At 44.0% G+C, this 17,512-nt stretch overlaps 1 protein-coding gene across 1 annotated transcript in view; it reads right to left on the bottom strand.

The window, feature by feature from the left end:
* Nucleotides 1-17,512, bottom strand: part of reck (reversion-inducing-cysteine-rich protein with kazal motifs) — a 59,659-nt gene that overhangs the window by 10,626 nt on the left and 31,521 nt on the right. Inside the window, exons 11-16 of the mRNA XM_076290810.1 lie at nt 14,530-14,742; nt 11,730-11,866; nt 11,274-11,414; nt 10,201-10,389; nt 6,879-7,001; nt 6,434-6,605 (exon numbers count right to left, since the gene is read on the bottom strand). Coding sequence (XP_076146925.1) covers nt 6,434-6,605; nt 6,879-7,001; nt 10,201-10,389; nt 11,274-11,414; nt 11,730-11,866; nt 14,530-14,742 — 975 coding nt within the window. The remainder of the gene's footprint in view (nt 1-6,433; nt 6,606-6,878; nt 7,002-10,200; nt 10,390-11,273; nt 11,415-11,729; nt 11,867-14,529; nt 14,743-17,512) is intronic.

The following is a 17,512-nucleotide window of genomic DNA, read 5'->3' as shown; positions in this document are numbered from 1 at the left end:
CTGATCGTATTCAAAGTCTGTGACAATGGAGTACATTTCAGACAGGTTTCAAGTAGGGATGGCGAAATTTTTAAAAAATCTTAACCGGCCACTGAGCCTCATTAACCGGTTAAAGTCGGTCACCGAAAATTCTATAACTGCCATTTATGATACCCGTGTCCTGTCTCGCGTCTTTCTCTGCCCGTGAAAGAAGTTATCCCCCCATTTTAGAATGGTTAGGCTCCCATCACACAATGTTAGTTTGTGCCCTTTGTATTATACATTTTCCCCAATCATTGTCCACTACTTGTGGAGGAATAAGGGTTTTGTTTTGGGGAGAAAAATAATTGCTTTCCCTGCGCACCCACGCACAGGCACACATTACGCACAACGTCGACCTTCCATGCAACACGGCACCGAGCTTGGGCTATAAAAAGCTCACGTTACAAAGTCACAAACAGAGAACGCTAGCCTGGCGGGGCCATCCTATATCATTGAGATGTATACAGGCTGAGCAAATTAATTTGCCGCCGCTAGGGTGCGTCTAGATTTCTAGGCTAAGAGAACGCTACATTTGGTGGTGTTACAGGAAAGTATACTAACCAACGTCTTTGTAAAAAAAAACGTACCGATTGCCAACAGCCTCTGTAGCGTGCTGCACAAAATCCTTTGCAATAAGTTCCTGTCGTCATGCCATTTAAGTACAGATGAATAATAAAACACAACAAGTAGGCATATGCTAAGTTAGTCTTTCGTTTCGTTTGCCATTACATTGTTACAATTATCATCATGCCATTCAATACAACACCAATAACGTGTGTGCGCAGTGTAATAACAGACGCTGGCTGGCATTCGGGAGCTTTAAAAATAGTGTTGTTTTTTTTTTTTTAACCGGCGGCAGAAAATTTTAACCGGTCAACGTTGATTCGGTCAACCACCGGTTAAACGGCTACCGGTTAACATCCCTAGTTTCAAGGCATTATGATGACATAGGCCTACACCGTGCTCTAACTGCATGCGATGCGAGCGAGCGTTAGCGACAAAATCAGTTTGATTACTTGGTGACCCAGTGCTGTGCAGCATGATGCGGCACAACGTTTTTGAGCAGAACTTTTGTTGGACGGCCCGTTTTTATTTTCTCTCTGTTGCTCGCGTTGTTTTGCTAGTTCTCCTCTCTCCTGTACCCTAACCCCAACCAAAAGATCTGTACATGACAAGCAATATGAGAAACATTTTGAGATGTTAAGAGTTAAGATGTTAAGAGTTAAGATATCCTTCATCTCAACCACTTCTGTAATGAATCAGATTCCACATCTAAACAGCCACGTCCTCAAGCCTCCCAGAAAGTGGTTGTACAGATTACACATACTTTTTTTTCATTTAGCAGACGCTTTTTCTAAAGCGGCATAGATTGTCAATTATATTGTCAAGGGCATTGTTACATTGTCCATGGAGCAAATCGGGGTTAAGTGCCTTGCTCAAGGGCACAACGGTGGAAGCCAGGAATTAAACCCACATTAAACCCACGTTTTCTGGCTACTGCAGGCTAGGCCAGCCCCTTAACCTCTGCCCCAAAGTGGCCTTGGAGAAAACAGGAGTGACATTTCATATCAATCCAATCTAATCAGCGTGTTGCTGTAAGAGAGATGATTATATAAAATGTGACATATATATATACACACAAGCTTGCCCACACACACATTTCACCTCAGTACATGAAGCACTTCAATACACAAAGCTTAAGTTGAAACTGTGAAGTCTTGAGAGAATCTGCTTTGAGGTAAGATGTTAATATAGTTCCAGGAGGATCTTGAAGAAATGATCACACTCACTGACATTACAATATGTCACCAACTGTACCTCAGAACCTCACCACCTAGCTATACAAATATAGTGACTATGTATGAGTCTACATACAGCAACAGATGCTAGTGCCCATAGGTTTTAACCTGCTTGTACCCTGTGTCCACCCTGGGCTGTGGGTTTGAATCCAGTGAGTTTCTGTGGGGGTTTATGGTACAACCTAGAAGACCAGGGAAAGACCTACTTTTGACAGAACCTGTCTGAACATAGAAGGGTTTGTTTCTCTGTTTTTCTCTCACTCTCTTTTTCTCCTTCCATGGGAAGTGCTGCTTGCGTTAGCAGGTTTGGCTTCTTCCTGTGAGTACCGCTGTGAAAACCACTGTGGTCTGCTATGTGAAAGCACACACACTAAACTATTAAATGCCTCACCAGCTATCACAAAATATATCCAAATTGTTCCCTTATCCAAGGTTACTCTGGGCTAAGAGACATCTTACACAGTTACTGAGTGGACTGAAGTGCAAGGCCGTGGAGCCTCAATTTTTAAAACTGATTGAACCATGTCCTAAACATGGAAAGGAAAAGAAGATGTCACGCTTTATAGTAGAATACTTTTGGGAATTGATGTGATGATGTTTTGCCTTTGCTATTAACAGTCACAGGCACTGAACGTCACAAGAACTGGGACAACAATTACCTATCATGGCAACATAACACACTGTTCATATCACATCCCATTAACTATCATTATGATGAAGGATATACATCTACTTTAACGTGCTCATGGATGGAGTGGATGTGTAAATTTATGTCCATGAATGTTAAGTGTCTTTTGTAAACACAAGCCAAGATTTACACTCGTGATCATTCAAAAACAGATCCTAAGTTGTTGTTAGACCGTTTCCCTTTAAAGCAACACTATGCAATAATTTGCTACTTTCTGCAGTTTTTCATAAAAATAATAATTTAAAAGTCTTTAAGAATTATATCAGACACTATTATAAAATAGAGGGTATAATGGCATGTGAGACAGGTAAAATAAAGTATGCAGATAGGTGGTCTAAGATAAAGCATGGAGAAGGATGGCCTTAGGTCTTTATTTTTCTTTCTTTTCATTACTTAGATGTTTAAGGTATAATTTCTTAGTAAATCAGTACACAATTAAGTAAGATATAGTTCCTTCCTGGAGATGGGTGGGGGTGGGGGATGTGGGTTAATTAATATATGGTTTGAAATGTTGGGGACTGTTTTATTTTGTTTTTGTAAAAAAAAATTCTTTATCTTTTTTTCTATTTTTCTTTTTCTGCCACGCGGGAGGCCCGGGTTCGATTCCCGGCCAATGCACCAAAAAAATAAATAAATAAATAAATAAATAAATAAGTAGCTACTTTTGGTATAATTTTCATCATGAATTGTTATGGAATATGGGATAAAGACATTAACATTCCCACTAGCTAATAAGCACTTCACCCGTGACCTCCAGAAACTCCACAGGCTGCCGGTACCACAAGATTCTTCTTTTCACCAACAAAGCTCTCCATAAGTAAACACCCTCCCACCTCACCGACTTGCTCCATCAATGCACCTTCCTCCCACAGCCTCCGTTCCTCTGATGCCAAACTCCCATCCATACCCCTCAGGACCAAACACAGGACTTGGAGTGACCGAGCCTTTTCCATTGCTGCCCCTTCCCACAGGAACTCTCTCCCCAAGCACATTTGAGATTGTACCGCTGCTTTTAATCTTCCATGTAAAGCGACTTTGAGTATTTAGAAAAACACTCTATGAATAATGTTATCATTAAAAATGTCATCATAAATGATTATTATTATTCATCCATGTTATGCACTATGTGCTGTTCTGTGGTCCAGATCGGAACAGCCGCAAAAAATGTAAGAAAAGCACTGCCAACATTATTGCCAAAATCTTTATTGGCAAAATCTTATTAGCTAGTTATTACGTAAGCTTTCATCGGTGCCAACCAGGCTGTTTGTGGCATTGCGTGGTTTTTAGTTATTGCAACTCACTTATAAAAACATAGCGTACAGCCTCTTCCCTAAATGCACTCACTGTCCAGCCCACCACAAACAAAACAGCACATTTAGAGCATACATTTACTGAATGTATTTACTGAATGTATTTACTGAATGGCTGATGTTTTCGAGAAAGCATGCAACATTTCATGGTGGCATAGGGACTGAATTATTCACCTGAAACATTTCACTTACATAACACATATGGATTTCTAAACAGGCTGTGCAATGTGTTATGCATGGTGTGTGTGTGTGTGTGTGTGTGTGTGTGTGTGTGGGGGGGGTGGTTGGCAACAAGTTTGGAATGCATAACATTGGAAGGCACAGTGTGTTTGTGTGAGTGTATAGCTGCGTGTGTGTGTCTGCTTATGTGTACAGTATGTTTATGTGAGAAAAGAACATTGGGAAATTGCAGTCTCTCTGTGTGTACGTGTGTGTACGTGTGTGTGCGTCTGTGTATGTGTGTTTGTGTGTGTGTGTGTGTGTGTGTGTGTGTGTATGTGTGTGTGTGTGTGTGGGTGTGTGTGTGTGTGTGTGCCATCGGAGCCTGAGGAAACTGCAGGGTGCCTGTGACCAATGACCTGGGCTCAGGTTTCAACTCATCAGCTCTGATCTGCAGCATTATGGAAGAGAAACCAGAAACTGATCCAGGAAAAGCAGTTACGGGGTTACTTCTGTCAACGGCCGCTAGAACCGTAGGGGAGGTTAGAACAAGGTTAGAACAACAACCCTCCACCACCGCCCCCCCCCCCCCCTCCACATCCCCATCTTTCTTCAACGACCTACACACCCCACCTCCCTGTGCCAGAACATCTTGATCCTGATTGGAGGAGGCAGGAAATCACCATGTTGCACCTGAACAAACACCCTGGCCAGCTCCTAGCTGTCTGAGTGGCCACGGAGTGTGGACGCACCAGAGGAGTGCGCAGAGAGGTGCACTATGGGATAGACATGCCTGAGCTGACACACACTGGGAGCAGGAAGACATAAGACACCCCCCCCCCCGACACACGCACACACACACACACACATACATACACTCACAGAAAAAACGTGAGGCTTGTTTGGGGAATGTATGCTGGAATTCACGTTTAATAATTCTATTTTATGGAGGCGAATGCATACACAGGCGTGCACACACAAACACACACACACACACACACACACACACACACACACACACACACACACACACACACATAACTGGAGGACCAGAAAAGCTTATATCTTATCTCTAAAAAGTTGTTTATGGAACGTGCAATATTAACAGAAGTGCCCCTAAATCACTTAACACTGAACTGAAGATTCTGTAACCAAAATACCCCTACTTCAAATGGGTAATGAAATTTAAGGCTTCAGTGTATGAGGAATGCAAATGAGCTCTTAGTTAGTATGCATGAGATTGGCTTATTTTCCCTGCTAAATCATTTGATGCAAACCAACCACATACATACAAAACACACACACACACACACACACACACACACACACACACACACACACACACACACACACACACACACACACACACACACACACACACACACACACACACACACACACACACACATCTGTGTCAAATAAAGGTTAAATGGCCCATGTCTTAAGAACCGAAATAAGACAGAGAAAAGGGCATTATGCTTAAAGTCATTTACCCTGATTGGAGATCTGAATCGCCTAATTTTAGTATAACTGCAGCACAATTTGAAACGACCTACCTGTCAACTCAGTATGTGTGTAAGAATGTGTGCATATATGTGCATGTATGTTTGTGTCTCTGTATTTTTTCTCCTGAAAAGGTTTATTTTTATATACAGTGCCTGTGCCCTACATAGACCAGTACTCTGTCCAGCTTTGTGCTATGCTGTACTGCCATCATTTGAGCTCCTAAAGCATATGCCCCTTGTAGACATGGCCGCCACACTAATACAAACTCAGGACTTCACTGATGTGGTTGTTCCAACAGTTGTTCTTTGCACTACATACACTGTCTACTTTTTAATTTTATTCTGTGCCTACTAATGACTAATATTATAGCTAAGGTAAACTAACTGGCTCATTTGTTTTGTGTTTGTGATGGACTGTGCCTAGGTTGATGGTGATTGGTTAGGGTTTTTTACGGTTATGGTTCAGTCCACATCAATGGCACGGACCAACCTAACCAATCTAGACCATGCCTAGGCTGGTTAAGAGTATTTTGGGTATTGGATATTTCAATGTGGTAATATGGTGGCAGCATGGATTGGAGTATCTCCAGGACACTGGTTTCACTGTTAAGCCTTCATGAGGTGTCGTGGGCCTAACTTAACGAAACATTAGTGAATGAGGGTGCCCACTTGATAACCCCAATGACATGCTGCATACTGTATATTGCTGTTAGATGTGCCATTTTTCTTGTCTTTGTGACCATTGGTTGGCAGATTGGTGGTTAGCATGCTTTTTAAAGTTAATTTGGGTAGAGGCTTCTGAATGTGTTTTTACCTTGGATTTTGGCACAAGGGATTATAACATCTAATCCTGTGTATTAATGTAATTAGCATCTCTACTTATTCATGTTATTATATTACTTATGTTTATAATTAATAATGCAGTTTTGTGTGTGTGCGCGTGTGTCTCACCTCTTGTCTCTGGAGCAGGGGTTGGGTGAGCAGGGTTTGCTTTGCCGGCACGTGCCAAAGTGGAAGTCACTGTCGTTGAAGCCCATGCAGCGCGCCACGCAGGCCGTGGGGTAGGTGCGGCCGTTACGGGCACACACTGGCAGGAAGTTATTAGGGCAACCACACGGCAGACCTACACGGGGGGGGGGGGGGGAGAGAGAGAGAGAGGACGAGGGAGCAAGAGGCAGACAAAGGTAAAGAGAGAGAGAACAAAAAGAGGAAGAAAGGTGGCATAGGGCCATTAGAAAGGGGACATTGGCTCACAAAAAATGCTGTTGTGTTGGAAGCCAAGAAAAACAGATAAAGGTCTTGATATAATGAATGTGACACACACACACACACACACACACATTTTAACTCACTCAACCACTCCCTCACACACACACATACACACACACACAATCACCTGTGAAGCGTCGGCGGTCCTCGTCGGAGCTGTCTGTGTTCAGGCACTGGCGGGTGGAGCAGATGGTCTCCCCAGCGTAGCAGGAACATGGGTGGCAGTCCACTCGGAAGGACGTCCCATGACCTGGAACACACACACACACAGACACCAGCATAAGTGTACATTCAGACAACGAAGTGGACACACACATGCATACCTAGACACACACACATACACACACACACACACACACACCAGCATGACTATATTCAACAACAAAGAAGTGTGCATCCACATAAGAACGCACACACACATACATTTAGTAGCCTACATGGTCTTTAAATGTCCAGTCTACATACATTTAACACACTTGAGCCACACACTTCGGCTCTAAGGCTACATCCAGAGATCAGAGCGTATTTAAAACCAAATAACATTTTGAGTGACTAGTGACTAGTGTGGATGGAGCCTGAGTTTTTTTGTGTGTCCTCTTTCTCTACTGATGACTCTTTGCTAAGCTTCACCATCTCTGTGGCTCCCTAGTCCCACTGATTCACAGGAACTGGTTGGCTCTGTTTCCCCAGCAGTTACCAACTAGGGGGGTCTGAGCCGGTGACTGGCATCCAGGCACGATACATCTGTGCTGAATAACTCCCACAGTTACTGAACCCCATGGAAGAGGAGTACAAACAAACAACAGAGAAAGGGCAATAAACTCATCAGGGTACTAAGTTCGAACAAGAGACACTTATTTGAGTGGAAAAACATATCTATAAAAAAATAATACAAAAATAAAACAAGGAACTTAAGGGACCTGCAAAGTTGTAAAACAGTGGTGGTGAGTTACTGGGGACTAGTTTATATGCTGTCCTTGTATAAATATTTCATATAAAATACAGGCAGTGATAGAACTACATGATGAAATATTCATGGACTCATACAGAGGTATATCTGACTGCTCAGAATGACAAGTTCTTGTTGCTGTTGGAGGATGCAGTGCCCTTTGTAGCCACTAGGGGCCAGTGTGCTGGACAGGCATAGCTCAGGCAAGTAGGTAAATGTCGGCAAATTCCTGATGTCCACACACATACAGGAATATGGCTGCAATGAGTAGGAAGCGAGTGAGCTGGCAACACACTCCTTTTAAGCTGCCAGTGACATGTTGGGCGGGGTCTGTGTGTGTGTGTGTGTGTGTGTGTGTGTGTGTGTGTGTGTGTGTGTGAGTGAGTGTGTGTGTGTGTGTGTATGTGTGTCTCTGTGTGAGTGAGCGCTGGCCGCCACAGGAAGGAAATGCCAGCGTGTGGCTGCTTTATTATTATGTTTCAGATGTTGTGCTTCACGCCGCGAGATCCTCGCAGATGAGCACCGCAGGCCCTGTTTGGTCTATTCTGGTACCGCCGTGGCCGCCTCTACTCCGATGCCAGGGGGAAACACAACAAACACACACAACAAACAAACACACACAGCAAACACGTAGCGCTTTCATCCCAAACGAAGCCTGTTTGTTTGTTGTCATTGTGCTCAGTGCTGTTGTGTGACTGTGAGAAGCCTTGTTCAAAAAAAATCAATAAAGAATGAAAACAGTAAATAGCTGTCAAACAGCAAGCTTTGATTCTTGACATCATAGCAAACCAAGCATTAAAGCGGTCCACTTATTCCTTTTGTATTTCTCTTTTTTTTGTCCTTTAGATATACTTCCAAATCTTGAATTCACACCAGAACTGGACATGGTTTCAATATAACAAACTTGTTTGTGTCAGGCTGCCAACAGGTTACACTCAGAGAAAAAAAAACACACAACCTGAGCACCTCAGGTTACAGCTGTGGCTTTCAAGCACTTTGTTCAACAGCTGGACGCAGAAAAAAAAAGCCACCAGAGATCACTGCCACATCACAAGGTACCGTACAACAAACCTAATGTGACGTTCGGAACCAGAGGCAGAGTTTGCCATCTGCATGGCATCAATGCCAGTCTTAATGACAGCTGGTAAACAGAGGAACAGGGTGGCAGGTTCCCCCATGAAATGCAACTCATGAGAATCATGTATAAGTATAAGTATATCTTTTGATCCCGTGAGGGAAATTTGGTCTCTGCATTTATCCCAATCCGTGAATTAGTGAAACACACACAGCACACAGTGTACACACAGTGAGGTGAAGCACACACTAATCCCGGTGCAGTGAGCTGCCTGCAACAACAGCGGTGCTCGGGGAGCAGCGAGGGGTTAGGTGCCTTGCTCAAGGGCACTTCAGCCGTGCCTACTGGTCGGGGTTCAAGCCGGCAACCCTCTGGTTACAGATCCGAAGTGCTAACCAGTAGGCCACGGCTGCCCGTGTTGACGGGTTGGTGTGAATGGTGAAGTTTCCAACATGTTGCTGTAAACAAGGTAAAGTGAACTGCAGTACCCTTCAGTGCTAAATCCTAACTGGCCTACAAGGCATCTACAGTAGCTTGTAAAATGACACAGCTGTAAATGGACTGGGGCACATTTGGAAGAAACTAGACAATTAAGAGAGAAATTAAGGTTACTCATGGAGAAAACAATTTTAAGTAATTGACTAAAAGGCTGTTGTGCTGCTATGATACGTAGTTACACACAGTTAGTCATGCCAGAGCCAACCTGCAGTGAATTTCCACCATGAAATGTGTTGTGTGCATGTTTCCTACCCAAAAGGATGGAGGCTGGTAAGGAGGAATTTATCTCACATGTTTGCTGGTGGCACCACTTGACCTCAACAAGGCCAAACAAACCTACTGAATATGAGTATGAGTGTATGAGAACTGATGAACTGATGTCCTTGCCTTCTAATATCATTTAAAGCAACACAATGTCGTTATTTCACCTCAAAATAACATCTTCAAACACATTCTGACGCTACACTGACTTATAGCGTGGAGAATGAAGTCTCTGACATTGCCAATGCGCACCTGGAATACTTAATATTGTACTCTGTAAATTATAGTTATAGTTATAGGATCATGACCCTTTGCGTTGGTTTTTTGACCAACTGGGTACAGTCTTAGCACTAAATGGCATTAAATACTGACACCCAGTGGCATAAATAAACTCTTCCATCTTGTTGCTTTAAGTACATGCTGTTGTTGATTTTGAAGTGTGAACTCATTTTCTTGTTGTTTTTGAGGAATGTATATCTTTTTGGTGCTTTCCAATCCTCAGCTTTCAAATTCCATGACAGGCAGACTTACTGTGGCACGGTACATAAATATGCCAGCGATTACAACTCTTCCTTTGGAAGTGAATCCCAGAACATACATGCACAACTGCCAGACATGTCTATGAGCGCATGTGAATTTTGGTATTCTTGAGCTTAGTTAACTTACTCTTTCTCTGGCCTCCCACGATGCACTTCTTTGCGGTGTCGATGCAGGGCATGGAGGCGCAGTTCTCCAGCCGGCCACTAGGGCCACAGGTGCACACTTCGTAGCAGCCCACGTTGTCACTCTGTGACGGGACCTGGATACGTGAGTCCATGTGAACCAGGAACTCAGAGGCTTCGCCCAGTTTACAGCCTGTTGTAGACACACACACATACACACACACAAACACACACACACAGAGACACACACACACACACACAAACACACACGCATGCACACAACACACAGACAGAAATGAAGGCACACAAACACACACCACACAAGTTGTCTAGTAGTGACAAAAAATGATTATGAAAAATTGGAGTATTTGTTTCCCTTTGGATCTATTTGTTTTCTTTTGTAACTCCATGGTGACAGAGCATCCCAATAAACTGAGCTGAGAGTAATAATAGCTAGCTAAATCACACCATTTCCTAATCCACACAGTGCAGAATGCTTTGCAATTCACATCATAACTGGAAATTGCTAGTCACATTACACTAAAGAGGGGAGGTCTTTTGATTATTTCCCATGAACAAGTGCTCTCAAACAGTCTAACATAATGTACATGAACACAGACATAGAGACAGAGAGACAGACAGACAGACCCACACACACACATACATGCTCCCCCCCGCCCCCCACACTCACACACACACACAAACACAAACACAGACCCACAGCCAGACACACACACACACACACACACACACACACACCTACAGTACAGCCACACACATAGACACACAGACACACACACACACCTACACCTACAGTACACCCACACACAGACACACAGACACACACACACCTGCACCTACAGTACACCCACACACACAGACACACACACACCTGCACCTACAGTACACCCACACACATAGACACACAGACACACACACACCTACACACCTACAGTACACCCACACATAGACACACAGACACAGACACAGACACACACACACACACACACACACACACACACACACACACACACACACACACACACACACACACACACACACATACACACATTTTACCTTGCACACAAAGGTAGGGCAGGCAGTCCTGGCCAGCATGGCAGCCCTTGCGGTTGACCTCGCACAGTTGGTTGCTAGGACATGGGTTGGGATTGCAAGGGTGGATGACTTCTTCAATAACGTTGCCAAGGGAACTTGGCTCTAGAATAACCAATAAAACATCTCTTTTGACACAACCGGCAGTAAATATGACAGTTTCCTGAAAACATATTTCTATACTGTATACTATCAGTTGATTGGGATAGAAATGAATTCATTATTTAAATCTACTGTTGTTTTTACATGTTGTTGCGTTCCGCGTTAAAATACCACTAACTACTAGGAGTATAAACCACACAACCGATGCTCTATACGAACACAGTATACAGTATGCACATGGTCCCTGTAGTACATACTCAGGTATGTCTATACAACGGACACAGTATACAGTATGCACATGTTCACTGTAGTACATACTCAGGTATCTCTTTAAAGGGATGCAGCGCTCTGGGTCATCAGTTGGAGACAGAAGGTCACAGATGCGTTCAGGAGTCTGTCCTTCCCGAAACCGCATCCGGTCCCCGCACTGGGTCAGAATGTCCACACAGTCAGATCTGATGGGCAGAGAGAGAGAGAGAGAGAGAGATGACAACAAGAATTGTTCCCACAGATACTGTATGGTCCAAGACCAAAACTAATTAATAGAAAAACATGCATTATTTTAGCAGCATATACGCATTGCATATATTATTGGTGGGTATAAATGCAATTAGATTTAAACAATAAACACAATAAAGAAAATAACAAAATAATGGGCCTAATTTCCCAACTGTCTGAAATCATTAGGATCATTAAAATAAGCACTGTTTTCTATGCCAGTCAGCAGCATGAGATATGGCAGGAGATATGTCAGTAAGCTGTCGATCATTGTTGACTGTGGTTAGAATTTTCTATTGAAAAATATCCCCAAAAAGAGGGATGGCCAACATCTGTATGTGCTTATACAGAACATTTGGCCCCATCCTCTGGGTCAGCCAAGGCTGATCACTCAGAAACAGAACAGACAGACAGTCCACCAACCAGTTTCATCTATGCTGGTCTGTTTACTGCACTGCAGACACCGCAAGTCTACCGACTGCCCTGAGACCCAGACAGGCATATAGTGTTGCTTCCTTATGTCTTCCGCCCAGACAGACGGGAGGGAGGGAGACGAAAGACAAACATCCTGTTGTCTGTGGCATACATCAGGAAGAGCCCCCGGGAAAGCTGTCCACATCCAACTGGCCCCAGATCTGGACCGATACTGGTCTGGGCCTTGGCTCTCCGGCTTGTAATGTCACCAGTCCCTATACCGCCATGCTGCATTGTTTTCAAGTACCATATGTGGAATATGTGGAATTCTCTCTGAGCTTTGGTGAAGTGATGCTGCATCCCTGGGTGCAATTTCCTGATCTCCAGGCGGTCTTTGTCTGCGTGTACCCACACTGACAACAAAAATGCACACTGATTTGTTTGCCTGACCACAACGTGCGATTGAAATAACAGTAATAATGCCAGCCATCCGCAGAGAATCGGACGCCGTCTTCGATGATCCCTCGTGTGATCACTCAAAAATCCCCTGACAGATCCGCTTGAAGGCGGCATTAACAAATCCTTCAGTGTCACATTCCTTCAATGCAGGACTCACGCTATCCTCAACAAAACAAGATGAGGACAATACCAAGATGTACGGGCAAGTGTTGGAAGACCAAATGGATAAGTGGACATTATCATTTTTGTGTGTCATATGTTTTATTTATACTGTGGTGTATGAGTGCTTATGATGGTATGGACACATGTGCAGCATGAGAGTGTGTGTGTGTGTGTGTGTGTGTGTGCATGTGTGTGTGTGTGTATGTGCGAGCACTTGTGATTGTGCTATGTGTGTGTGTGTGTGTGTGTGTGTGTGTGTGTGTGTGTGTGTGTGTGTGTGTGTGTGTGTGTGTGTCTGTGAGAGTGCATGTGTGTGCGTTTACGTGCGAGCGTTTGTGTGTGTGCTATGTGTGTGTGAGTGTGCATATGCATGAGTGTATATGTGAGCGCTTGTGAGTGTGCTATGTGTGTGTTTGCGTGTGTGTGAGTGTGCATATGCTGAGTGTACATGTGAGCGCTTGTAAATGTGTTGTGTGTGTGTGTGTGTGTGTGTGTGTGTGTGTGTATGCACTTGCATGTGTGCTGGTGTGTGAATGTGTGACTGTGAGATAGGAAGTCACTGTTCCCAGTCACTCGCTGACTTTTATCTGTGCCTGTCGAAGCTAATCAGAAATCCAAGAACAGAGGCAAGATCCTGAGTATTCTATAATCCTACAGCTCCTAAGTTGCAAAACCACAGGACAAACGTGTGTCTTTGTGTGTGTGTGTGTGTGTGTGAATATGTGTGTGAACACGTGTCTATTTGCATGTCTGGGTGAGTGCATGTGCGTGCCAAGGAGGACCTTTCCATATTCAGGTGTCTCCTGAGTGCTTTTTCAAATACCGTAAACACCACGGCTAACAAAGTGAACAAAAACGTCTCTGTAACACTTCCATGCTGCCTGTGAATGGTCATGTCAGACGGATCCCCCTATGTGACAACCCAAACAAAACCATCACAAGGAGAGAGGGCTGACACATGCCCAATCACCACTCCTTCTTCGTGTGCAATTTTGAGAACTTGAGAAAATAAACAAGAGTTGCTGCAGCTTCCGGGAGGCGTGCTTTGAAGAGATTCAGATCTCTCTAAGTGCATGTTTTTGTTCGAGTTATACCAGCTTTGATGGTCGGTAATGACAACCGCAGGTTTGTGAGTCATGCCCAAAGAAAAACACAAAACCCTGTTGCATGTTGGGGCAGGGCCAAGGATCTGGATGTTTCCACATATGTGACTCAAAAACACTGACAGGCAGGGAGAACATCGCCTTCAAAACAAACTTTGTTAGTAGTAGTTCTGTCTTGCATGTATTCTAACATACATATGAAGCTCCTCAACCAAAACAAAATACAAACTAGTGCGTTTGCGTAGAATGAGTCCATTACCAAACCTCTGTGTGGGTCAATATAGGTCATCTGAACTCATCCCTACATAAGGAGAGCCAGCCATGGCTCAGGTTCAGAAGATAAAAGGAACGGAAGGTCCAAACACTGTGGCTCCAAAAAATCGATATCTTTTTATTTTCTAAAAGGTCAACGTTTCAATCCCCCAGGATCTTCTTCAGGCCAGATCTAAGAGTCAGGAGCTCTCAGCAGCGTGGTGCCTCACCTGCAGATGATGCTGCCACGGGACTTGCTGTAGCAGGGCTTGATCTGGAGGGCACACGCCACTGCCTTCCACATGTCCGGCCGGCACTTCATAATGTCCAGCACGGGGATGTTCATGAAGGGCATCTTGATGGTGCCGTTGGACCACAGCTTAATGTCGTTCCTGGCACCCTGGTCTGACTGGACGTTGCAGCTGCGGAACAGCTCAGTGGGCCTGTGGTGTGACAACAAACAAATGCGTGTTATGTGCACATAAACTTCTATCAAATTCATTATATTTATTCAAATTCAATACATGTAATTTTGCTTTTAATGTACTGCTATTTTTATTAGCGATGACAAGAGAATGAGAAATAAACTAATAAAATTAGGATGGGGCCAAAGCACCATATTTTTGATCATGCATAAATAAATAAAATTCCCAGCACAATGAAAAAGCCAGAGCATTTCCAAAACAAAACATGAACAAATCCATGCTGCTGTTTGTCTATTTACATCAGTCCAAATATAAACATCTGCAGATGCGATCACAAAATGTTTCAATGTGTTTGAAATACTCTGCAGGCCAATCACTGAACAGAACATGCCGAAGATGCCCTTCATGCAAACACTGTTCACCATAATATATAATTACACAAGTCTTGCTTTTGAAAGGCCATGAAGAAGCCTGGGGCCACAGTATAACACAAATAAAACAGGACTAAAAGTATTTTTTTCTTTGACACAGACGAAGAAAATAGCACACAGATCCACAACAAGAGGTTTTCTCTTTCTTGCAAAGCTGTAATTGAAAACATATTTTTCCCCTGACCTCCACATCTTAAAAGTCTGTCTGAGCCAAACTGTGGATGCAGAGCGGGGCCCATGTCGCATCTCAGATGCTCGCTGTGGACAAACACATAAACACGCTGCAGAAAAAGCGACCTTTCGAGCGAGCCTTCATGCGCCGAGAGTCTGAGCAGGCTTCCACCGGAAACCCAGGGAGTGTAGCGGAGAGGTTGGTGGGGGGTAACGATCCATGGGAGGAAGTGCCTTTCATCTGGCTCCAGTGAGAGAGGGCTACAGTGCAGACTAGAGTGCAGGGAGAGCAGCGGGACGAGTGGCGGACTGCTGGGGTTGGGTGTAATGGCGGGGGGTCATTTGTAATGCAAAAAAACTCAGGAGGAACCAGAGGCTCCTGGGGCAGAAAGAGAGAGAGCCTGGCTTGTCTTGTATTGGACCGCTGGATGAAAAATCACAGCCCTCGCTATCGCCATTTTCACTTTTCTTCACCTTCACTTAATTATAGTAGTCAAAAGAACTGGATTTAGAACTAGATTCTAATTCCAAATAAAAGTTCTAGGTTCAAAATCCTGGACACTGTAGTAGCCTTGAAACACAATGTACTTGGCAAGACCATGGACCAAGACCAAGAAATGGCATGCCAAAAAATGAGGAAATGCCAATATCACTATCAAGTCAATTTCAAGTCAATATAACATGCACTTCTGGAGATGCTTTTTGGCAGGTTACAGTGTGAAGCCGTAAACAGAAAGCTTGAGACAAATCATCATGTCTTCCTACAGATGCCTCCATCTCACTACTCACTGCAAGGCGAGGAAATGGAGACTTGCTCCCCTCCACCCTTAAATGGAGGTACATTCCCACACATTGAAGTTGACATATGGGGAGTTTAGGGGTGGTGGTGGTGGGGGCTTCAGAGAAGTTTATTTCTTTATCCCTGGGTACCAGTGTGGACGGGTTAGCGGTACTTCCCGCTGTGTTTTAAGCCGAGGTGGGTACACAACTCTCCAGGTGGGCCTAAAATCCGACGGCTCCTAGACCCCCCTAGGCGACTGTTTGCATCTGAGCCGCCGAGTGGCCAGGTCCAAGAGCCCTGCGGCGCTGGACACAACAGCTTTTGAAATCGGTGGGGGAGCCAGACCGGCTCTGACATCCCCAGGAGTCCTTCAAAGAGAGCGCGGGGCCCAGTGTTTGTTTGCCTGACCTCCGGGGTCCTGGCCGGCGTGGAGGAGGCAGCCATGCCACCATCTAAATCACCATCTCCCCCTACTCCTCCTTCCCCTCCTCCTCTAATGAAAATAATACATGGGATAGTTGGGATGGTGTCCAGTTTCTCCACACAGAGCAGTTCAGACTCATTCAAGGTTTATCTGAAGTTTGGTCATTACTATTGGCAGTACTCTCTCTCACAGCAATAATCATTACCTACAGTAAGGCTATAGGGTCAGAGCATCCACACTGCACTGGTCACATAAATAATTAAACAGGCTAGCATATCATGTATACTTTAATAGCTATAGGCTTCATGTTGCAGAATGCACACAGAATAAAGTTCTACCAGACTGCAGCTGACTATCTGCAGGATCAGGTCACTCTCTGGGCTGGACAAGGGTCAAATCTGGGCCAGATTCAGCAATTGTACCACTGTCCCGGACCCGGTAACTAGAAAACATGGTAGATTTTCCACAGCTACAGTTTGAGAGCTTCACATCAAAAATACTAGATGAATAATTTTAAAAGAAAGTAGGTGCATCTTATAGGGATTGGTAGATTTATTTTTGATTTATTTAAATGAATTAAATTAATTAAATGTTCCTGTATACTGTAACATTTACATTGCTACTAACATTTACATTTACCCTTTCAGCAATGCCTGTATCCCTAATGAATACTATGCAGACTCCTGCAAGTCTGGGTTGTATTTGGCCCTAATCTTATACAGCTCCACTCCTGTCTCAACCCCTATGCTTAGCATTGCTAGAAACTGTGATGCCACAGGATTAGGAAGAGCAACATTATGTTACTGACGGGATACCATTTACAAAATAAGTGTTTTTCCAACTAGCAGGAGGTAGGCCTAGATGGTGCAAACGAGTGTAATGAACTTCAAATACCCTGATGTGAACAAAGCAAGGTTTAAATCTGAGGCTCTGACCACATCGACCAGACTGCTCCCCTGGTAGTCCGTTTTTTTATCTTCC

The sequence above is a fragment of the Alosa pseudoharengus genome, unplaced genomic scaffold, assembly GCF_046254945.1.
Source record: "Alosa pseudoharengus isolate Yale_2024_CS ecotype anadromous, Long Island Sound unplaced genomic scaffold, YU_APseudo_1.1 YU_APseudo_1.1_scf_18, whole genome shotgun sequence".
Classification (NCBI taxonomy): Eukaryota; Metazoa; Chordata; class Actinopteri; order Clupeiformes; family Clupeidae; genus Alosa; species Alosa pseudoharengus.
Note: the sequence above shows the minus strand (reverse complement) of the source record. Positions and strands in the feature narration are given on the sequence as shown.